Source organism: Anomaloglossus baeobatrachus, chromosome 5, assembly GCF_048569485.1.
Source record: "Anomaloglossus baeobatrachus isolate aAnoBae1 chromosome 5, aAnoBae1.hap1, whole genome shotgun sequence".
Taxonomy (NCBI): Eukaryota; Metazoa; Chordata; class Amphibia; order Anura; family Aromobatidae; genus Anomaloglossus; species Anomaloglossus baeobatrachus.
Window position 1 is genome coordinate 399,198,223 of NC_134357.1, and position 25,073 is coordinate 399,223,295.

General features: G+C 46.9%; 1 protein-coding gene across 3 annotated transcripts in view; it reads right to left on the reverse strand.

Annotated features, from left to right (window-relative positions):
• LOC142310204 (keratin, type I cytoskeletal 13-like) overlaps positions 1 to 25,073 on the reverse strand; it is a 100,529-nt gene that overhangs the window by 22,504 nt on the left and 52,952 nt on the right. For all 3 annotated transcript variants that reach the window (XM_075347692.1, XM_075347691.1, XM_075347690.1), the window contains one exon: positions 1,237 to 1,401. In XM_075347692.1, coding sequence (XP_075203807.1) covers positions 1,237 to 1,401 — 165 coding nt within the window. The remainder of the gene's footprint in view (positions 1 to 1,236; positions 1,402 to 25,073) is intronic.

Genomic DNA, 25,073 nt, shown 5'->3' on the forward strand with positions numbered 1-25,073 from the left:
TTTTTCTGCTAAGGGCACAGGACTACTTCACTGCATCAATGGGACAATGGATGGAGCCACGTATTGTCAAATCTTGAGTGACAACCTCCTTCCCTCCACCAAAGTATTAAAAATGGGTTATGGTTGGGTCTTCCAGCATGACAATAACCCTAATCATACAGCCAAGGCAACAAAGTGGGTCAAAAGGAAGCACATTAAGGTAATGGAGTGGCCTAGCCAGACTCCAGACCTTAATCCCATAGAAAATGTATGAGGGAGCTGATGCTCCGAGTTGCCAAGCCACAGATTCACAATCTTAATAATATAAAGATAATCTGCAAAAAGGAGTGGACCAAAATTCCTCCTGACATATGTGCAAACCTCATCAACTACAAAAAACGTCTGACTGCTGTGCTTGCCAACAAGGGTTTTGCCACCAAGTATTAAGTTTTATTTGCCAGAGGGATCAAATACTTATTTCTCTGTGCAAAATGCAAATAATTTTATATAATTTATGATTTTCTGGATTTTATTTTGGATATTCTATCTCTCACTGTTAAAATTAACCTACCCATAAAATTATAAACTGTTCCTGTCTTTGTCAGTGGGCAAACTTACAAAATCAGTAAGGGATCAAATTGTTTCCTTCACTGTATACTGTGTGTGAATATACTATACTCACCTACCGTCGCCTTATCCAGTATCCAGTGCCATTCTGCTCTTTTTCTCAGTGATGCCACCACCCTTGAGACTCCGGGTCACACTGCACTCTGTGTCAACTGAAATTGTTTTTTACAATGTAAACCTATGAAGCGTCAAAATGAGGCTCCATAGATTACATTGTAAAAGATATTTTTGGCTCATCCATGGACTATAGAGTGACCCGGATAGTCTGAAGGACAGCCACATGTTACTGAGAAAAGGAGCAGAACAGCCCTGGATACTAGAGAAGATGGAGGTAGGTGAGGATATTAATACACTCTCACTACACTACAGAAACATAAGCATAGATTTAACAAGAGAAAACTTTATAGAGTACTTCTTTTAAGTAATACACAATTTCTTTTTACAACAAAGGGCTGTCTGTGGGATGCATAGGCACATTGAATCTTCCAAAGTGAAAAATTGATTTTTATGCACCCTGTCAAACTAATAGATGAGGCTCTTAAAAGAGGGGCACTCTATTAACTCAGAATAATTATTCAATAGTGGGGTTTTGAAGTCCGAGAATACCTTTAACATCATAATTTATTTTACCTTTTGGTCAAACCAAGCTTCATAAATCCTCTGGTGATGATCTGCTAATTCTTTGTACTGGTGCCTTAGTTTATCCAGGTCATCGGTGAGTTGTGTTGCTTCCGATGTGTCGACTTCAACATTCACTTGACACCTCATCTGTTGCTGAAGAAGATGTTCTCGCTCCTAAAGTGAATAAATTGATATCACATGATTTTATAGATTAATTATAGTTTTCTGGGGATTCAACCCAGAATGTGATCGGTAATCAGAATTCATGGTCTGACAGGTCATTCCAGAAATGAATGAGAACTGGTCCAAAGCAGATAAAATCCAACTCCAGAAAATCACGATGGACCTTGTAGGTCCGGCCCTGTCAATCTGTCCAAATTAAAAACTAATTTTACAATAAAGAGGTGAGGATAGATAATACTGGGTCTCATGTACTATGGTAGAAGAGTAGAAATCGCTGAGACATTTTAAACCCCTTACAAAATTTGAGGCAATATATTGTGATGATATCCTGTAGAAGTGAGTGTGCCTAAGGGCAAAGAGTAAACTGAAATCCTCATCTTGGTGGAAGTTTACCTTAACGGTCCAGTCTTTGCCATTCATGGCTCATTCATCATAACCCTTGATGGTACATTCACCCTATGGTCCCATTTACTCATCCATGTTTCACATACGTGTTTTATCTGTGTTTTTTAAAGATGGAACATATACCCATTATAGTTTCTGGGCATAATTCACATGTCCAATTTCTTTGGGTTGTCACTTGACCTGCTGATAAAAATCTCCCATTGAATTCAATAAGTTTGTGGCAAACAATAGGTAGGATATGGATGACTATCAACCATGTTATATCCCACTGCTGTCCATTTTTCATTTTATCGTGTAATGGGTAGGAGAAGCTTGTAAATATTTTATTTTTTCTTTGCAAGAAAAACAGATGGCACACTTATGGTAAAAATGAACACATGGGAAAAAACAGCTGATGAAATCCAGATAAAAAAGCTGCTGATGAAAGTGAACCATTTTTCCCATATGCCAAAAAACAAATGAATTCATTGATTGGGCCTTAACTGAAAGAAGGCAAATGTAAGAAGAAGAAATAATTAAAACTTTTGCATATTTCACTTAACTTGGAGCCTATTCAGATGTCAGTGAATTTCTGGTATGAGAAAATTTGTCCCAGTATCATCTTTGTTTTTTTTCGTCAAAGTTTGGTCAATGTGTCACTTTTTACAATTCAATTCTGGTTAGGATTTCATCAGTTTTACTGATGAGAAACAAGCAAAAATGTTTCTTTATCTTTAACTATCTATCAGTCTGAGAAAAATGGACAGCACTCGGATGGTATCGACACTCGAATAAAAATCGGATGTGTCCAAGATCTTGCGGAGACATGTCTGAATTCAGGTTTATTCTGTGAAAAATCATGGACATGTGAATGTCCCTATTCACTATTAAAGTATAAGGCCGGAACCTCACCCCTGGTGTGGGTGGAGGCCAGCATAGCTTTGGTTAGGGAGGGAGATGGCATCAGGTAGGGGGTGGGAGTTAGAGACTGTTAAGGTTTATATAGGCTGGTTTGGGGGTGGGGGAACATTTTGGCCTGTGCTTTCCAGAGATAGTCCCTAGTGAGTTATAGTAGGGTCATAGTGGCTATTGGCGGTTGGGGTGGGTGCTTGAAGTTGGTTTAAATTGGTCACAGGGATTCATGGAGTTATGGATCCCTAAATTTGCTGGTTTTGTTGGTGGTCTGGTGATCTGAGGGGAACCTCCGGCAATGGAATGTCAGGTCCAGTTATTTCTTATTTGTATATATCCCTCCCTCTTTTGGAATTGGTGCTCCCGAGCTGGTGGTTACGGCGGGGAGTAAGTGTGGTTCAGGGAGACGTTACTGTTATTATTTGTAATCACCAGATTTATGAGCTTCGGGGACCCCACCGAAGTTATTTCTAAATGTTTTATGTTGTTAAATAAAAGGCTGCTGTGGCCATTTTATCCAAATTGGTGTCAGTGTCTTAGTTCGTAACCGAGTGTGAGGGACACTGTGGGAGTGTGGGTTTTATGATGGAATGTATTGGTTAATGTCACTGTGGCATCGACTATACCAAAGTCAAGGTACAAGTGTTATCTGTGTTACTCAGGTAGCACTGGTACACAAAAAACATGGATGTCTGCATGATCATTTAGTATGTGTGACCTGTTGTGTACATAAAGTGATTCAAAGTGGATATTAGACTATTACAGAAGTATTCCTATCCTTAGCCTTTATGTCATATCCATAACACATGCCCCATTAGGCCTCGCTCACAGTAGCATTTAAATCAGACTAGTATAATCAGGGGATGGCTGGCACATTTTAGCCTGGGGGCAATCATAAGGCAGTGGCCCTCAAGTTGCATCGGCCCACCTTTGGTCTGTTTATCTCTGGCCACTGCATAAAAGCAGCAGTGGTAACAGACTTTATGAACAGACTGCTACATATATATGGGAACATAACTGCGCTTACTGCTTACATTGATACTGCAACAGAACTAGGATGACTACGGAGATATGGGAACTGAAGTGAGCTTAATACAGAGATATGGGAACAGAACAGAGCTTACTACAGAGATATGGGAACACAACCGAGCTTACTGCAGAGATAAGGGAGCAGAACCGAGCTTACTACAGAGATATGGGAGCAGAACCGAGCTTACTACAGAGATATGGGAGCAGAACCGAACTTACTGCAGAGATAAGGGAGCAGAACCGAGCTTACTACAGAGATATGGGAGCAGAACCGAGCTTACTACAGGGATAAGGGAGCAGAACCGAGTTTACTACAGAGATACGGGAGCAGAACCGAGCTTACTCCAGAGATAAGGGAGCAGAATCGAGCCTACTACATAGATAAGGGAGCAGAACCAAGCTTACTACAGAGATATGAGAGCAAAACCGAGCTTACTACTGAGATATGGGAGCAGAACCGAGCTTACTACAGAGATAAGGGAGCAGAACCAAGCTTACTACAGAGATAAGGGAGCAGGACCGAGCTTACTACAGATATATGGGAACAGAACCGACCTTACTACAGAGATAAGGGAACAGAACCGACCTTACTACAGAGATATGGGAGCAGAACGGAGCTTACTACAGAGATAAGGGAGCATAACAGAGATTACTACAGAGATATGGGAGCAGAACCGAGCTTACTACAAAAATATGGGAGCAGAATCGAGCTTACTACAGATATATGGAAGCAGAACCGAGCTTACCATAGAGAGAAGAGGGCAGAACCGAGCTTACTACAGAGATATGGGAGCAGAACCAAGCTTACTACAGAGATAAGGGTGTACAACCCAGCTTACCATAGAGATGCAAGATCAGAACTGAGTTTACTACAGAGATAAGGGAGTAGAACTGAGCTTACTAGAGATAAGGGTGCAGAACTGAACTTACTACAGAGATAAGGGTGAAGAACTGAGCTTACTGCAGAGATAAGGGAGCAGAACCAAGCTTACTACAGAGATAAGGGAGCAGAACCAAGCTTACTACAGAGATAAGGGTTAAGAACCAAGCCTATTACAGAGATATGGGAGCAAAATCGAGCTTACTACAGAGATAAGGATGCAGAACTGAGCCTACTACACAGATAATGGAGCAGAATCCAGCTTACTACGGAGATAAGAGTGCAGAACTGAACTTACTACAGAGATAAGGGAGCAGAACTGAACTTACTACAGAGATATGGGAGGAGAACTGAACTTACTACAGAGATAAGGGAGCAGAACCGAGCTTACTACAGAGATACAGGAGCAGAACCGAGCTTACTACAGAGATACGGGAGCAGAACTAAGCTTACTGCAGAGATACGGGAGTAGAACTAAGCTTACTACAGAGATATGGGAGCAGAACTGAGTGTTACGGGGGGCTGTCTGATAATAAACCTAAAGGAGTGTCAGACAGTCTGGGTCCACCGTGCAAAGACTCTGCTGCAGACTATGGCAGAGGATAAGGGGTATATAAGTGTACCACTGTAAAAAATAATAGCACAAGTGCAGAGTGCAATACCTCTGTTAAACTCACAGAGGAATATAATTAGAAAATAAAGCAATTCCTCCCTTACTTGCAGGGCGTGTGGAATTGTTTCTGTTAAAGATCACAGAGACAAAAGCAGTGAGTGTGAAATGGCACCTACCTAGGTCCGTTCCTCTAGTGGTGCCAGGAGACGGACAGCAGCGTAAGCCGCACAAAGCTCCTACCTGCGTTCGCTCCACTAGTGTGCGAGGACACGAACCACTAGATATGACACCTGCCTAGGTCCGCTCTTCTAGGGGTGCAAAAGAGACGGACAGCAGCATAAGCCGCACAAAGCTCCTACCTCTGTTCGCTCCCCTAGTGTGCGAGGATACGAACAACTGCCAGACGCAGTATAAGGAACGTTACCCTAGCGGCAACGTCCGCCTACGAGTAGAATCACAAGGCCCAGCTGGACCATGTGCCTCAGGCACCTGCCTATGTCCGCTCCACTAAGAGGTAAGGATACAGACTGCAGCCGAAGCTGTAAGGTATAAGAATGCTACCCTGCCGGTAGCGCTCACCTAACATAGACAGAGAGATGCCTAGAGGGACGTGCACAGGGCGTCTACCCACATGCATGAACCAAGAGGACTGAGCGCCGGGCGGCATGCGTCAGGGTCTTATATAGACTCTGTGCCTCATCCAAGATGGAGGACACCAGAGCCAATCCGCTGCCAGAATGACAGCAATGACGTCACGCTGGCCTATCACCGAGCAAAGCGTCACAAGCACATGACCAGCGACCAATCAGCATAGAAGGTGTCAGAAACATGTGAGCACGTGTCACAAGCACATGACCAGTAGCCAATCAGCTTAGAAGGTGTCAGAGACATGTGACCTTGTGTCAGCGATGATGTCACCCGCACATGTGCAATGGCTCCAAGATAGGACTTGGTCTCCAGCGCTTGCACATGTGCAGTAGCAAGAAATCCGGACATAGTCTCCAGAGCCACAGCAACCGTAACAGTACCTCCCCCTCAAGGGCCCCCCTCCCGGCGACGCAGGTAATCGGCAACTAAGTCGGGAGCATGGACAGCCTCCTCAGGCTCCCAAGAGCGATGTTCCGGGCCATAGCCCTCCCAATCTATCAAGAAGAACCTGCGCCCTCTAACCATCTTAGAAGCAACTATGGCTCGTACCTCATAGCTAGAGCGAGAGGAATCAGAGGCAGGAGAGTGCACTTCACGAGCGTGAGGTAAAATAGCCGGCTTTAGCAGTGAAACATGGAATTTGTCATGGATCCTAAGATGGACGGGTAACTTCAATTGGTAGACTACAGGATTTACCTGTCGAAGAACCTCATAAGGACCCAGGAAGCGAGGAGCAAATTTGACAGAGCTCACTCTAAGTTTCACGTGTTTTGCAGAGAGCCACACAAAATCCCCTGGAGAAAAGACAGGAGCCGGGCGACGAAACCGATCGGACACCGTCTTCATACGGTCCTTAGCTGCTTGGATCGACTCTTGAGTCCGATCCCAAACCTCTCTGGCATTAGTTGCCCAGTCGGCCACAAGAGGAGAAGGGGCAGCAGCGAGAAACGGTACCGGTACCCTAGGGTGTTGCCCATTATTGAGTACGAATGGTGTCTGCCCAGTGGCCTCAGCCAGCGAATTGTTAAGGGCAAATTCTGCCCAGGGTAGGAGGGAGGACCAGTTATCGTGGTTCTCAGCAACAAAGTGTCGAAGGTATATAATCATGGATTGATTGGTACGCTCAACCATACGATTGGTCTCCGGATGGTATGCCGAAGAGAGATTCAACTCAATTTGCAGAAGGCTACAAAGATCTCGCCAGAAACGGGAAGCAAATTGCGGGCCTCTATCACAAATGATACGATCTGGCATCCCGTGAAGCCTAAAGACATGCTTGAGAAATAATTTGGCTAGTACCCTGGAAGACGGGATTCTCGATAACGGTACGAGATGAACCATCCGGGAGAAATGGTCCGTAATGACCCACACAAATCTATGTCCCTGTGAACACGGAAGATCACCCACAAAGTCCATGCCTACCACCTCCCATGGTCTATCTGGCACTGGTAAAGGATGCAAGAGCCCAGCCGGTCTCTGCCGTAATGGACGGTTGCGAGCACATGAGTAGCAGGAACCGACATATCTCTTGACGTGGCTGGCTAAGTGTGGCCACCAATACCACCTCTCAAGTAACTCTCGTGTCCGCCTAATACCAAAATGCCCACCCACCTTTGAGGTGTGGGCCCATGACAGTATATCATTCTGTCGATCAGGTGGCACAAAGGTCTTGCCCGGTGGGATTTGGTCTAACGTCACAGGGGAGAGCGTATGAAAAACCCTGGAGGGAAGGATAAGACGAGGTTCGTCAATCTCTTCCTGAGTAGAAACCATAGAGCGAGACAGAACGTCTGCCTTGTTATTCTTACTCCAGACAGATAGTTGATGGAGAAGTGAAAGCGGGAGAAAAACAAGGACCAGCGGGCTTGGCGAGGATTCAGACGCTGAGCGGTTTGTAAGTACGTCAGATTCTTATGGTCTGTATAGACCTGGAAAGGATGTTTCGCTCCTTCCAGCAAGTGACGCCACTCCTCCAAGGCTAATCTCAGGGCGAGCAGTTCCCTATCCCCAATGGTATAGTTTCTCTCTGCCGGTGAAAAGGTTTTAGCAAAGAAGAAACACGGCCTTTTTCTACCTGCACCGTTCTTTTGATACAAGACCGCACCAGCACCCACTGAAGAGGCATCAACCTCGAAGAGGAAGGGCTTATTCTCATCGGGTCTTTGAAGAACGGGAGCAGTTGAAAAGTGTCTTTTTACTGCCTCAAAAGCCTGGGATGTCTCAGTAGACCAGACTTTTGGATTAGCACCTTTCTTAGTCAAGGCCACCAAAGGGGCCACCAAAGTAGAGAAATGGGGTATGAACTGCCTGTAATAATTTATGAATCCTAAGAAGCGTTGCACCGCCTTCAAGGAATGAGGTTCGGACCATTCCAGGACAGCAGAGAGCTTCGCAGGATCCATAGCCAGACCCTCTTGTGAGATAATGTAGCCCAAAAAAGGCAAGGATGACTGCTCGAATACACATTTTTCGAGTTTAGCAAACAAAGAGTGCTCCCTTAAACGGGAAAGGACACGAACGACATCCTGACGATGAGTCTCCAGATCAGGAGAAAAAATCAGGATGTCGTCCAGATACACCACGAAGGAGGATAACAGTAAATCCCTGAACACATCGTTTACAAAGTCCTGAAATACTGCGGGTGCATTACATAAACCAAAAGGCATGACGAGGTATTCATAGTGACCGTCTCGGGTGTTAAAAGCGTTCTTCCATTCGTCACCCTCTCGAATTCGTACCAAGTTATACGCACCCCGCAGATCCAACTTCGTAAAAACCTGAGCTCCCCTCAGTCTGTCAAAGAGCTCCGAAATTAAATGTAATGGGTATTTGTTCTTTATTGTGATTGCGTTGAGACCCCTGTAATCTATGCAGGGACGCAAATCACCCTCTTTCTTCCGAACAAAGAAAAACCCAGCTCCCGCGGGAGAGACAGACTTACGAATGAACCCCTTCTCTAAACTCTCTCTTATATAGGTCGACATGGCCTCCGACTCAGGTATCGACAGGGGGTAAACCCTGCCCTTAGGTGGAACCGAACCTGGGATAAGGTCTATGGCACAGTCATACGGCCTATGGGGTGGAAGAACCTCAGCACCCTGTTTGGAGAACACGTCAGCGAAATCCAAATAGGGTGTAGGTATGGGAGAGAGATCAGTTGATGCAACCACAATGACCTTAGGTGGTAAGGGAAGACATCGGGACTGACATTTCGAACCCCAACTAATAATGCTGTCGGACTCCCAGTCAATGTGAGGAGCATGAGTCCGAAGCCATGGGAGACCCAGAAGGACGTCGTCTATCCCCTCAGGCAAAACAAGAAAATAAATCTCCTCTATGTGACCCTGAGGCAGGGAAAGGCGCAAGGGAACTGTCCTCAATGTAATGGAGTCAGACAACATAGTCCCATTAACAACACTGACAGGAATAGGCGCCTCTAACATGATAGAGGGAATATTGTGTCTTTTTACAAATCCTGAGGACACAAAAGTCCCGTCAGCTCCGGAATCCACAAAAGCCATAATAGGCCATGTATTCTCAAAGAATGAGAGCTGACCTGGGATACTACACTTAGAGGGTGCAGAAGATGTCTCTAGTAACCCCCCTCTAATGGTTACTAGGCCTGGGAGTTTCCCTGACGACTAGAACACTTGTTGTCATAGTGCCCAGCCTGACGACATACGTAACATATAGGAGGACCAGACTTGCGTAGTCTGAAGGACGTATGACCTAACTCCATAGGAGTGGGAGATGTTTCAGATGCTGAGGAAGATGGTAGTGGACCCTCAACAACTGGAATAGCCCGATGCTTAGGGCGTGAGGAAGAGACCTCGAGTCTACGTTCCCTATGGCGTACGTCGATCCTCATTGCTACTGTGATCAAGTCTTCCAGAGAAGCAGGGACCTCACAAGGAGCAAGGGCATCCTTGACATAGCCTGCCAACCCTCTCCAGAAGATAGGAATCAACACCTTCTCTGGCCAATCTAGTTCTGCCACCAGAGTTCTAAAAGCAATGGCATAAGAACTAGTGGATAACGAACCCTGAGATAGATCTAAGAGTCTCAGGGCCGCATCATGGGTAACCTGCGGACCCATGAATAGCGCTTTAAGAGCATCAAGAAAGTCTTGATGTCTCAGAGGAACCACATCAGAGCACTCCCATAAGGGAGTCTCCCATTCTAAGGCTTTGTCCTGAAGTAAGGAGATGATAAATCCTACTCTGGACCTCTCCGTAGAGAAGCGAGAAGAGTTGACCTCTAGGTGTATCTGACACTGACTAATGAAACCTCGACATGATCTGGCATCGCCAGAATATCTGTTTGACAGAGCAAGTCGAGGATCATGTGCAGATGTCACCATAGTCTGAGGTTTATCCTCTATACTCTTGAGCCGTGACTCAAGTACTTGTATGTAACGGTGTAACTGCTGATATTCTGCCATAACTGCCAGACCCTTGGCTCAGTCCTAATGTTACGGGGGGCTGTCTGATAATAAACCTAAAGGAATGTCAGACAGTCAGGGTCCACCGTGCAAAGACTCTGCTGCAGACTATGGCAGAGGATAAGTGGTATATAAGTGTACCACTGTAAAAAATAATAGCACAAGTGCAGAGTGCAATACCTCTGCTAAACTCAAAGAGGAATATAATTAGAAAATAAAGCAATTCCTCCCTTACTTGGAGGGCGTGTGGAATGGCCTCTGTTAAAGATCACAGAGACAAAAGCAGTGAGTGTGAAATGGCACCTACCTAGGTCCGTTCCTCTAGTGGTGCCAGGAGACGGACAGCAGCGTAAGCTGCACAAAGCTCCTACCTGCGTTCGCTCCACTAGTGTGCGAGGACACGAACCACTAGATATGGCACCTGCCTAGGTCTGCTCTTCTAGTGGTGCAAAAGAGACGGACAGCAGCATAAGCCGCACAAAGCTCCTACCTCTGTTCGCTCCCCTAGTGTGCGAGGATACGAACAACTGCCAGACGCAGTATAAGGAACGTTACCCTAGCAGCAACGTCCGCCTACGAGTAGAATCACAAGGCCCAGCTGGACCATGTGCCTCAGGCACCTGCCTATTTTCACTCCACTAAGAGGTAAGGATACGGACTGCAGCCGAAGCTGTAAGGTATAAGAACGCTACCCTGTCGGTAGCGCTCACCTAACATAGACAGAGAGATGCCTAGAGGGACGTGCACAGGGCGTCTACCCTCATGCATGAACCAAGAGGACTGAGCGCTGGGCGGCGTGCGTCAGGGTCTTATATAGACTCTGTGCCTCATCCAAGATGGAGGACACCAGAGCCAATCCGCTGCCAGAATGACAGCAATGACGTCACGCTGGCCTATCACCGAGCAAAGCGTCACAAGCACATGACCAGCGACCAATCAGCATAGAAGGTGTCAGAGACATGTGACCACGTGTCACAAGCACATGACCAGCGGCCAATCAGCTTAGAAGGTGTCAGAGACATGTGACCTCGTGTCAGCGATGATGTCACCCGCACATGTGCAATGGCTCCAAGATAGAACTTAGTCTCCAGCGCTTGCACATGTGCAGTAGCAAGAAATCCGGACATAGTCTCCAGAGCCACAGCAACCGTAACAGTACCTCCCCCTCAAGGGCCCCCCTCCCGGCGACGCAGGTAATCGGCAACTAAGTCGGGAGCATGGACAGCCTCCTCAGGCTCCCAAGAGCGATGTTCCGGGCCATAGTCTCCAGAGCCACAGCAAACGTAACACTGAGCTTACTACAGAGATATGAGAGCAGAACCGAGCTTACTACAGAGATACAGGAGCAGAACCGAGCTTACTACACAGATATCGAAGCAGAACCGAACTTACTACAGAGATGATGGAGCAGAACCGAGCTTACTACAGAGATATGAGAGTAGAACCAAGCTTACTACAGAGATATGGGAGCAGAACCAAGCTTACTACAGAGATATGAGAGCAGAACCGAGCTTACCACAGAGATACAGGAGCAGAACCGAGCTTACTACAGAGATATGGGAGCAGAACCGAGCTTACTACAGAGATATGGGAGCAGAACCGAGCTTACTACAGAGATATGGGAGCAGAACCGAGCTTACTACAGATATATGGAAGCAGAACCGAGCTTACTACAGAGAGAAGGGGGCAGAACCGAACTTACTACAGAGATATGGGAGCAGAACCAAGCTTACTACAGAGATAAGGGTGCAGAACCGAGCTTACTACACAGATATCGAAGCAGAACCGAACTTACTACAGAGATAAGGGAGCAGAACCAAGCTTACTACATAGATATGAGAGTAGAACCAAGCTTACTACAGAGATATGGAAGCAGAACCAAGCTTACTACAGAGATGATGGAGCAGAACCGTGCTTACTACAGAGATATGAGAGTAGAACCAAGCTTACTACAGAGATATGGGAGCAGAACCAAGCTTACTACAGAGATATGAGAGCAGAACCGAGCTTACCACAGAGATACAGGAGCAGAACCGAGCTTACTACAGAGATATGGGAGCAGAACCGAGCTTACTACAGAGATATGGGAGCAGAACCGAGCTTACTACAGAGATATGGGAGCAGAACCGAGCTTACTACAGAGAGAAGGGGGCAGAACCGAACTTACTACAGAGATATGGGAGCAGAACCAAGCTTACTACAGAGATAAGGGTGCAGAACCCAGCTTACCATAGAGATACAAGATCAGAACTGAGCTTATTACAGAGATAAGGGAGCAGAACCCAGCTTACTAGAGATAAGGGTGCAGAACTGAACTTACTACAGAGATAAGGGTGAAGAACTGAACTTACTGCAGAGATAAGGGTGCAGAACTGAACTTACTACAGAGATACGGGAGCAGAACCGAGCTTACTACAGAGATACAAGATCAGAACTGAGCTTACTGCAGAGATAAGGGTGCAGAACCAAGCTTACTACAGAGATAAGGGAACAGAACCAAGCTTACTACAGAGATAAGGGTGCAGAACCAAGCCTATTACAGAGATATGGGAGCAAAATAGAGCTTACTACAGAGATAAGGATGCAGAACTGAGCCTACTACACAGATAATGGAGCAGAATCAAGCTTACTATGGAGATAAGAGTGCAGAACTGAACTTACTACAGAGATAAGGGAGCAGAACTGACCTTACTACAGAGATATGGGAGCAGAACTGAACTTACTACAGAGATAAAGGAGCAGAACCGAGCTTAATACAGAGATACAGGAGCAGAGCCGAGCTTACTACAGTGATACGGGAGCAGAACTAAGCTTACTGCAGAGATACGGGTGTAGAACTAAGCTTACTACAGAGATATGGGAGCAGAACTGAGCTTACTACAGAGATATGAGAGCAGAACCGAGCTTACTACAGAGATACAGGAGCATAACCGAGCTTACTACAGAGATATTGGAGGAGAACCGAACTTACTACAGAGATAAGGGAGCAGAACCAAGCTTACTACATAGATATGAGAGTAGAACCAAGCTTACTACAGAGATATAGGAGCAGAACCAAGCTTACTACAGAGATTTGAGAGTAGAACCAAGCTTACTACAGAGATATGGGAGCAGAACCAAGCTTACTATAGAGATATGAGAGCAGAACCGAGCTTACCACAGAGATACAGGAGCAGAACCAAGCTTACTACAGAGATATGGGAGCAGAACCAAGCTTACTACAGAGATATGGGAGCAGAACCGAGCTTACTACAGAGATAAGGGAGCAGAACCAGGCTTTCTACAGAGATATGAGAACAGAACCGACCTTACTACAGAGATACAGGAGCAGAACTGAGCTTACTACAGAGATACAGGAGCAGAACCGAGCTTGCTGTACCCATACAGGAACAAAATTGTACTTACTCAGTCTACTACATAGAAACAGCAGCAGGACACCAAGCCTCCTACATAGCTACGGGAACAGAACAAGCTTAACCCCTTCACGACCGCGGGCAGTAAAATTACGTCCTATTTTAACGTGACTTAACGACCAGGGACGTAATTTTACTGCCTAAACTTCATTTGATTGCCGTGGCCATAGCAACGGCTTTCAAATGATGTCCCCTGCTGTTTCTTACAGCAGGGGACCTTTGCTTGACCCTAGGGGGGGCGGCATCGCCACCCCCTATCGACGATCGATGTGATTGGCTGTTCAAATCTGAACCGCCAACCACATCGATCGCACTAATTTCGGCAAAAATAATGCCCGAATTAGTGCGATCCTGTGAGATCCAGCTATGAGATGCCGCAGCTGCTGCAGCATATCATAGGTGGACCTCAAACATGTCTCCCCCAGCCCCTGCAGCACTGATTGGAGCGATCGTGCTATGACGCGCAATCGCTCCAATCAGTGTGCAGTGGGGCGGTGTGATTTGCCGGTGGCCGCCCTCCCCAGGCCTGTGCTGGCCTGCGAGCCCTCCCCCAACATGTCTGCAGCGTGCAGTGGCTGGTACTTGTGGTACCACGCCACCGCCGCTGCTGCCGCCGCCGCCGCCCTAGCTGTCACCGCTGCTGCACGTGAGTACTGTGCTCACTTTGCAGCCAGCCCGTGCGCGCTCCCGTGGTGCCCCTGCGCGCTCCCGTGGTGCCCCTGCGCGCTGCCATGGTAGCCCCTGCCGTGCCCCCCCCCGCGATCTGCTCCCCCCCAACCCCCCCCCCCCCCCCCCCATCCCGATCTGCTCCCCCCGCGATCTGACTGCCTCCCCCATTATCTCTGTTCTGCAGCTCCCTCTCCGGTCTCCCCCTCTGCTCTACCCCCTCCCCCCTCTGCTTCCCCCCCCCCTCTCTGCTCTCACTCCCCCCCCCTCTCCCCCTCTGCTCTCCCCCGACGTCCTCTTACCTGTCTTCACCGGCCTGATCACATCTGCGTCCATCGCTGGGTCCTTCCTGGGCATTCTGCTGATCTGCCTGCTGCTCCTGTAAAGCTGTCCATCTCTCTGCCATCTGTTCCTCTGCAGCTCTTCTGGTCAGTGATCCTCCTGCTAGTCCTCTGGGTACTGTGAGTATAACTTTTTTTTTTTTTTTCCGTATCCCCTGTCCATTTTTACACCTCATCCGTCCGTGCGTCCCGCCAAGTGCTGATCAGGGATGCAGATAACGGATCGGCATCCCTGCTCAATTTTTGGCGTGACTTTTTTTTTTTTTTTTTCCGTATCCCCGACGCTTTTTGTATCGCATCCGTCCGTGCGTCCCGCCAAGCGCTGAACAGGGATGCAGATAACGGATCGGCATCCCTGCTCAATTTTTGGCGTGACTTTTTTTTCCGTATCCCCGACGCTTTTTGTATCGCATCCGTCTGTGCATCCCGCCAAGCGCTGATCAGGGATGCAGATAACGGATCGGCATCCCTGCTCAATTTTTGGCGTGACTTTTTTTTTTCCGTATCCCCGACGCTTTTTGTATCACATCCATCCGTGCGTCCCGCCAAGCGCTGATCAGGGATGCACATAACGGATCGGCATCCATGGTCAATTTTTGGCGTGACTTTTTTTTCCGTATTCACGACGCTTTTTGTATCGCATCCGTCCGTGCGTCCCGCCAAGCGCTGATCAGGGATGCAGATAACGGATCGGCATCCCTGCTCAATTTTTGGCGTGACTTTTTTTTTTTTTTTTCCGTATCCCCGACGCTTTTTGTATCGCATCAGCGCTTGGCGGGACGCACGGACGGAACAGGGATGCAGATAACGGATCGGCATCCCTGCTCAATTTTTGGCGTGACTTTTTTTCCGTATCCCCGACGCTTTTTGTATCGCATCCGTCTGTGCATCCCGCCAAGCGCTGATCAGGGATGCAGATAACGGATCGGCATCCCTGCTCAATTTTTGGCGTGACTTTTTTTTTCCGTATCCCCGACGCTTTTTGTATCACATCCATCCGTGCGTCCCGCCAAGCGCTGATCAGGGATGCACATAACGGATCGGCATCCATGGTCAATTTTTGGCGTGACTTTTTTCCATATTTGCGACGCTTTTTGTATCGCATCCGTCCGTGCGTCCCACCAAGCGCTGATCAGGGATGCACATAACGGATCTGCATCCATGGTCAATTTTTGGCGTGACTTTTTTTTTTTTACGTATCCCCGACGCTTTTTTTTATCGCATCCGACCGTGCGTCCTGCAGCGGCCGATCAGTGCACTGCGTCTGTGCGTTTGAAAAGTCAAATGGCGCTCCTTCTCTTCTGAGCCCCGCCATGCGCTCAAACAATTTATTTCCACCACATATGAGGTATCTGCGTACTCAGGAGAAAATGCACAATACATTTTATGGTGCATTTTTTCCTGTTACCCTTGTGAAAAAAAAAGCTACCTAGTTGAAGCAACCGTTTTGTGGTAAAAAAAAAAATTTTTCTTTTCACGGCTCAACGCTATAAACTTCTGTGAAGCCCCCAGGTGTTCAAAGTGCACATCAAACATCTAGAAAAATTATTTGAGGGCTCTAGTTTCCAAAATGGTGTCACTTGTGGGGGAGCTCCACTGTTTAGGCACCATAGGGGGTCTCCAAACGTGACATGGCGTCCGCTAATGATTCCAACCAATTTTGCTGTCAAATGGCGCTCCTTCTCTTCTGAGCCCCGCCATGCGCCCAAGCAATTACTTTCCACCACATATGAGGTATCTGCGTACTCAGGAGAAATTGCACAATACATTTTATGGTGCATTTTTTCCTGTTACCCTTGTGAAAAAAAAAGCTACCTAGTTGAAGCAACTGTTTTGTGGTAAAAAAAAAAATTTTTCTTTTCACGGCTCAACGCTATAAACTTCTGTGAAGCCCCCAGGTGTTCAAAGTGCACATCAAACATCTAGAAAAATTATTTGAGGGCTCTAGTTTCCAAAATGGTGTCACTTGTGGGGGAGCTCCACTGTTTAGGCACCATAGGGGGTCTCCAAACGTGACATGGCGTCCGCTAATGATTCCAACCAATTTTGCTGTCAAATGGCGCTCCTTCTCTTCTGAGCCCCGCCATGCGCCCAAACAATTACTTTCCACCACATATGAGGTATCTGCGTACTCAGGAGAAAATGCACAATACATTTTATGGTGCATTTTTTCCTGATAGCCTTGTGAAAAAAAAAGCTACCTAGTTGAAGCAACCGTTTTGTGGTAAAAAAAATTTTTTTTCTTTTCACGGCTCAACGCTATAAACTTCTGTGAAGCCCCCAAGTGTTCAAAGTGCTCACCAAACATCTAGAAAAATTATTTGAGGGCTCTAGTTTCCAAAATGGGGTGACTTGTGGGGGAGCTCCATTGTTTAGGCACCTCAGGGGGTCTTCAAACCCGACATGGCGTCCGCTAATGAGTGCAGCTAATTTTGCATTCAAAAATTCAAATGGCGCTCCTTGCCTTCCGAGCACTGCCGTGTGTCCAAAGATTTGATTTCCACCACATATGAGGTATCTGCGTATTCAGGAGAAAATGCACAATACATTTTATGGTGCATTTTTTCCTGTTACCCTTGTGAAAAAAAAAGCTACCTAGTTGAAGCAACCGTTTTGTTGTAAAAAAAATTTTTTTTCTTTTCACGGCTCAACGCTATAAACTTCTGTGAAGCCCCCAGGGGTTCAAAGTGCTCACCAAACATCTAGAACAATTATTTGAGGGCTCTAGTTTCCAAAATGGGGTCACTTGTGGGGGAGCTCCATTGTTTAGGCACCTCAGGGGGTCTTCAAACCCGACATGGCGTCCGCTAACAGATGCAGCTAATTTTGCACTCAAAAATTCAAATGGCGCTCCTTGCCTTCCGAGCACTGCTGTGTGTCCAAACATTTGATTTCCACCACATATGAGGTATCTGCGTACTCAGGAGAAAATGCACAATACATTTTATGGTGCATTTTTTCCTGTTACCCTTGTGAAAAAAAAAGCTACCTAGTTGAAGCAACCGTTTTGTGGTAAAAAAAATTTTTTTTCTTTTCACGGCTCAACGCTATAAACTTATGTGAAGCCCCCAAGTGTTCAAAGTGCTCACCAAACATCTAGAAAAATTATTTGAGGGCTCTAGTTTCCAAAATGGGGTGACTTGTGGGGGAGCTCCATTGTTTAGGCACCTCAGGGGGTCTTCAAACCCGACATGGCGTCCGCTAATGAGTGCAGCTAATTTTGCATTCAAAAATTCAAATGGCGCTCCTTGCCTTCCGAGCACTGCCGTGTGTCCAAAGATTTGATTTCCACCACATATGAGGTATCTGCGTATTCAGGAGAAAATGCACAATACATTTTATGGTGCATTTTTTCCTGTTACCCTTGTGAAAAAAAAAGCTACCTAGTTGAAGCAACCGTTTTGTTGTAAAAAAAATTTTTTTTCTTTTCACGGCTCAACGCTATAAACTTCTGTGAAGCCCCCAGGGGTTCAAAGTGCTCACCAAACATCTAGAACAATTATTTGAGGGCTCTAGTTTCCAAAATGGGGTCACTTGTGGGGGAGCTCCATTGTTTAGGCACCTCAGGGGGTCTTCAAACCCGACATGGCGTCCGCTAACAGATGCAGCTAATTTTGCACTCAAAAATTCAAATGGCGCTCCTTGCCTTCCGAGCACTGCTGTGTGTCCAAACATTTGATTTCCACCACATATGAGGTATCTGCGTACTCAGGAGAAAATGCACAATACATTTTATGGTGCATTTTTTCCTGTTACCCTTGTGAAAAAAAAAGCTACCTAGTTGAAGCAACCGTTTTGTGGTAAAAAAAATTTTTTTTCTTTTCACGGCTCAACGCTATAAACTTATGTGAAGCCCCCAGGGGTTCAAAGTGCTCACCAAACATCTAGAAAAATTATTTGAGGGCTCTAGTTTCCAAAATGGGGTCACTTGTGGGGGAGCTCCATTGGTTAGGCACCTCAGGGGGTCTTCAAACCCGACATGGCGTCTGCTAATGAGTGCAGCTAATTTTGCGTTCAAAAATTCAAATGGCGCTCCTTCCCTTCCGAGCTCTGCCGTGCGCCCAAACAATTGATTTTTTACCACATATGGGGTATCAGCGTACTCAGGAGAACATGCACAATAAATTGTATTGTGTACTTTCTCTTTTCTCCCTTGTAAAAATGAAAATTTTATGGCTAAAGTAACATTTTTGTGTTAAAAAGTAAAATTTTCATTTTTTCCTTCCACATTGCTTTGGTTCCTGTGAAGCACCTAAAGGGTTAATAAACTTATTGGATGTGGTTTTGAGCAGTGTGAGGGGTGTAGTTTTTAGAATGGGGTCACTTTTGGGTATTTTCTGTCACCTAGGCCTCTCAAAGTCACCTCAAATGTAATGTGGTCCCTAAAAAAATTATTTTGTAAATTTTGTTGGAAAAATGAGAATTTGCTGATGACCTTTGACCCCTTCTAACTTCCTAACGGAAAAAAAATTTGTTTCGAAAATTGCGCTGATGTAAAGTACACAAGTGGGAAATGTTATTTAGTAACTATTTTGTGTGACATATCTCACAGATTTATGGGCATAAATTTTCAAAGTTTGAAAATTGCGAAATTTTCAAAATTTTCGCCAAATTTCCTAAATTTTCACAAATAAACGCAAAAAATATCGGCCTAAATTTACCACTGACATGAAGCACAATATGTCACGAAAAAACAATCTCAGAATCGCCAGGATCCGTTGAAGCGTTCCAGAGTTATAACCTGTCAAAGTGACACTGGTCAGAATTGCAAAAAATGGCCCGGTCATTAGGGTGTTTTAGTGGCCGGGGGTGAAGGGGTTAATGCATTGACATAGTACCAGAACTAAGCTCACTGCTTAAATATGGTACTATAACTGAGCTTACCGTATTGATATAGGAGCAAAACCACGCTTGCTACATCGATATAGTACCATAACCCAGCTAACTACATAAACAGCAATTATAAGCTTATCCTATATTTTCAATATTAAACTCATACGGAACACAGCTGGCACACGGACTATACACTTATGCCATCTGTGTCCCATAGACTTCTATTGGCCCTTGTCATGTGCGTTTGCCACCGCAACAGGGCAATTCGGGATGAGCCGGGTAAAGTCCCAGGACTGTCGCATCTAATGGATGTGGCAATTCCGGACGGCTGCTGGGTGATATTGTTATATTGATATTGATATCCATAACGTGGAGCTCCCCATCCTGAGAATAGCAGCATTCAGCCGTGTGGCTTTACCCTGGCTGGTGTCCAAATTGGGGGGAACCGCATGTCGTTTTTTTTAATTATTTATTTATTTTTTTACTACTCTATATAGACACGCCCACAGGCAGCTGTGATTGATTGCAGTGAGACAGCTGTCACTCAGCGTGGGTGTGTCTGACAGTAACCAATCATAGGCGCCGGTGGGCGGGGGAAGCAGGAAATATGTGATGGATTAATGTGTGGCCTGCATTTTCAAAAGAGAAGAAGCCGCCACAGTGTGAACGCCATGCAGCGCCGCACCGATGATCGTGGATCGGTGAGTATGAGGGAAGGGGTGGAAGGGAGAGACCGACATGGACAAAGAGAGAGATAGAGACATAGAAAGAGAGAGAGACCGACCGACCGACCGACAGAGAGAGAGAAAGATGAAAGACCTGCCTTTGTTATGTCAAAAAAAATGCGGATCGCAACAAAAATGCAATGCAAATTTAACATGCATTGCTTAACATTTTGGCAGTGTTTTTCTACAACTCATTGATTTCAATGGGTGTAGAACGCTGCCAAAATGGCAAAAACAATTGACATGCTGCTTCTTCAAACGCAGGGATTTTTGACAAATTTTTGACAATCAAAATGCTCTGTTTGAAAAAGCATTGGGTGCACAGATTTTGCATGATTCTCATAGACTTTGCTGGGGAATCAGTACGCATGCATTTTGTCAATGACACAGTGCAGTTGTAAACGCAGCCAAAACGCAGAAAAAAACGCAAAGTGCGCACATAGCCTTACAGTTTTAACACACATACTCTTGCGCACCAAGTGCACTGTTATCCAATAAATCAGTTTAGACTACAGAGCAACAGTCTGCTTTTTATGGAAGACAGAAGAAGGTTTATGCTGTATGTCAGATTGCACACTGTGCGAACGTGCATGAAGACAGAACAAGCTGAGCTGCATTATGTATAAAGCCCAGAAGAAAATGCTCACCATTTTCCCAATATGTGAGGATCTCACAAGCATGGCTGTGTGATGGGCCAAATATGTTCTGAGAAGTAGAGCTGATATGCTGTAAGAGGTTTAAGGGATTGTCCAGACTCCAGACCTATTTTGTTATAACATAGGGCCCCAATTCCCTAGCACTCCACCCACTGATCCCCTGCTGATCTGTCACTTTTCTCTTCTGGTTTGTGCCATGTTCTGATCTAAAGACATATGACCAGAGCACCCAATCACCGGTCACAGCAGTGATGCATTGGTCACTGCATGACCATTGAGGAAGGATTCTCCAGTCGTGCTGTGTGTGTGTTACCCACCAATACCATCTGTAAATAATACACGAACTGCATGTGACTTGGTTTAAAATTGGCCACAGCAGCCTTTATTACCTATTATTTACATACTAACACAAGGGGGCGCCGTCCAACGGGCGACCCCAACAAATAACAATAGGTAACACAGTAACCAATACAGTAAATATACAACCCTGGGTAGGCCCAGTCCAGGAACCACTTCTCACCCCAGTATCCCTGGCCGCAACACACCGACCCAGAGATGAGGTATTAATCACCTACGGATTAACCCCCCAACTTTGCAGAACCCCGTGCCTGCAACATCCCGGAACCTGGAGCCACCATACCAAGATGGTGTCTCTCTGTCCAGTTACCATTGCCTTCAACCGCCTCTGGACCAGACCTACCCCCCGCTGCTGTGACAAAGAAACAACCCAGACCAAATTCCCCTCGGCATTATACACAAGGGAGGGTGGGCGGGGATCGTTCCATATCCGGAAGTCAAGAGAGAGGGGGTAAGTCAAAGTCCTTTACTTACACCCCTCAACTGTCCCACCTCTTCCTCCAGGGAACTCCTCCTACCCACCAATCCCTTTACTCTGCCTTATAAACAAACCGTTCCTGTTTCCATTAACCCCATCACTCCTTCCCTTCCCTCTAGTCATGTCGCCCCTCCACCCTATGGGTTCCATGGCTTTCTTGACCATTGAGGAAGGATTCTCCAGTCGTGCTGTGTGTGTGTTACCCACCAATACCATCTGTAAATAATACACGAACTGCATGTGACTTGGTTTAAAATTGGCCACAGCAGCCTTTATTACCTATTATTTACATACTAACACAAGGGGGCGCCGTCCAACGGGCGACCCCAACAAATAACAATAGGTAACACAGTAACCAATACAGTAAATATACAACCCTGGGTAGGCCCAGTCCAGGAACCACTTCTCACCCCAGTATCCCTGGCCGCAACACACCGACCCAGAGATGAGGTATTAATCACCTACGGATTAACCCCCCAACTTTGCAGAACCCCGTGCCTGCAACATCCCGGAACCTGGAGCCACCATACCAAGATGGTGTCTCTCTGTCCAGTTACCATTGCCTTCAACCGCCTCTGGACCAGACCTACCCCCCGCCACAGGACAGGGCACGTGACTCCTTACGTGGCCTGGACCCGCCACACACCAAAAGCTTGTACCACACCTCCACGCAATCCCAGCGTCCACAAAACAGCACCAAGCACGTGAAGATGCACCCCCATCGCATCCCCAAAAACACCCGTTCAGCGCCACCAACTTTTGGCGCCGCCCCCCCCAATAAGGCTCAATTGATACTGCCTATCGCACAAGCCACACGCCATTCCAACCTGGTCACACTATCAAAACTACCCCACGATTAAGCTCAGGTATGTCTTACACAATGCAACAACCAACAATTTTTTTATTTTTTTTTTTAAAACATTCATAAATAACTTCTCGAGATACCAAATCGCTGCCTCCAATTTACTGGACCAGTACCATCGACCCGTCCAGACCCAACTGGCAACATTCAGGCGAGCCTCAGACCGTCGAGGCCCCGGGAACCAACGAATGCCCAAATATCCAAATGAGGCACACCCTCACCACAAAAACCCAGGGGTTATAAACCCACAGATAACACCAACCTGTTACGCCAACCCATTCCACTCCCAAAAGACTCAAATGCCCCCATTGCCTTAACCCGATAACAACTGAGGCCAAACGTAACACCGAAACAAGAGGACTCCCACCTCCCAATACTTCTCACAACCCCTTTTCTGAGCCCACCGAGGGGCCTCCGTGGCAGCCCAATCCAGAAGGAATACGACCCATAGTATTCCGGGCGCCCACCCCCGCCACCTGCAATCAAGTCTGCAGCACTGCCACAAAATGGTACCTTAACAAACGCGACACAATAATGAGCCTGGGCGCCCTCACAACATAATTCCGCACCCGGGACCGCGTATAACAACACCAACCTTCACCACCCGCCTAATCTGATTCGGTGAGCGACAAAGCCGGCGCTCAACCCACTGCACCACCTCGGACACATCCTCCAACATCCAACCTCCGCTCTTGACCGTAGATGGGCTGACCAACCCCACAATCTCAAAGCCCCCCAAAAGGCTAACACAAACCGTTTTGGACAAGGGAAACAAAAACCCGCTCGTGCTCAGATGAACATAGCCGCCACAAACCACTCACCAAACGCTGCCACAAAACAACGGAGACGGACCCTTGTATCCCGCTCCCTCACACCCTTACGACCAAACCCTTCAAGGCCTGCCGCGCCCTAAGATCCTGCGAAAACATCTCTCCACATCTAATCCTTAACAAGACAGCCACAGCCGCCACCCTCTGCTCCACTGCGGACGCCGGCCTAGCAGCCTGAAAACCGTTACTCACCACTGCCAACGCCACCATCAAATACTCCACTGGGCCTTCCTCACACATTGTCCCAAACGTTATCCGCGCCACCCATACTTCTGAATATCAGCCCCAAATAACCTCAGTCACTGGGCACCGAGCCGCTCCCCAACACAGCCACACCAGACTCCACAAGCCCTCCGGACACACCGTGCCCACCTCGTCTGCTACCCGGCCTCAACTCCCGAGACCTGCAGAACTGGAAGGAAACACAGCAGCTGCTATTCCCTTGGCGAACCCCAGTACTGGTTGCGCCACGCATAACATTTTTTTATTTTTTTTAAAACACATCCAATTGAGAAACCAACTGTCGCAAGTACGCCACCCTTGGCCCCAGGATTAGCAAACCAACTATTAATCGAATTCTCCACCAACTGATAGCCAGAATGACAGCACACCTTCCTCTTGGAAAAAACTGCCAACCTCCACCACCCGACCACTACCACCGATTGGAAGCGCTACCCCACAATGCCCAACCAGAAAACAACTGGACCCGCTGCCTCCGAGTACCGCAGCTACGTTCCATCAGGTAGCACCTTACCCAGCCACAATCCGCGGCCACTAAATCGCCGTAAGAAAAAACCTCCTACACCATCAGATCATCATTGATCTCCCTCGTGACCACACACAAAGGATCCGATGGCTGCACCCTTGGCGCAGCCATCGCCAGCCGTCCAGCAGACACGCACCCCAGCGGCGTAACTCTGCACCCGTGGTTCGACCGCCCCTGCAAAGACTGCACCGCCTGAAACCGCACTGTCTTAGCTGACCTAACTGCCTCTATCGCAGCCCATAGGACCACACCATTACCCACGAATCCTACCCCTCTGACCATAACATCAAACTTTATCCCCACAAACCGTATCACTGGCGTTGGACCCTCAGTCTTCGCCTGCGCCAACAGGCCCAAAAGAGTATCCACCACCATCTGTAATAAAACAATCAACCTCAACGAATCATCAACCCGCCAACCCGATGTAAAGAGAATCAACCTATAATGAATAAGAGGTGTAAGCTGGGACACACCACGCACCAAACACTCCACCAAGAAATAACCGCCTCCAAAGGAACATAAAATGGGACAACAACCCATTAGCACCCACCGATCAACATAATAATAACTCCCCTCCCCACCGCAGCACCAGAACTGCTAGCTAGCAGGGTGGACCAGTAACAACCTAAATGCCGCCTCCAAATTCGCCTTTGCCATCAATGCTCCCCGGCTCACCGCCTTTACCAAATCCCACCCTCTGTCAAACGACACATAATAAACCGCCGACAATTCTGGAGCCAAGCAGGCATACACCGATGACTCCTCCAGATAAGATACGTTTTGAACAAGCCGAAATATATACATCTATATACGGCTCATTTCCGGCACT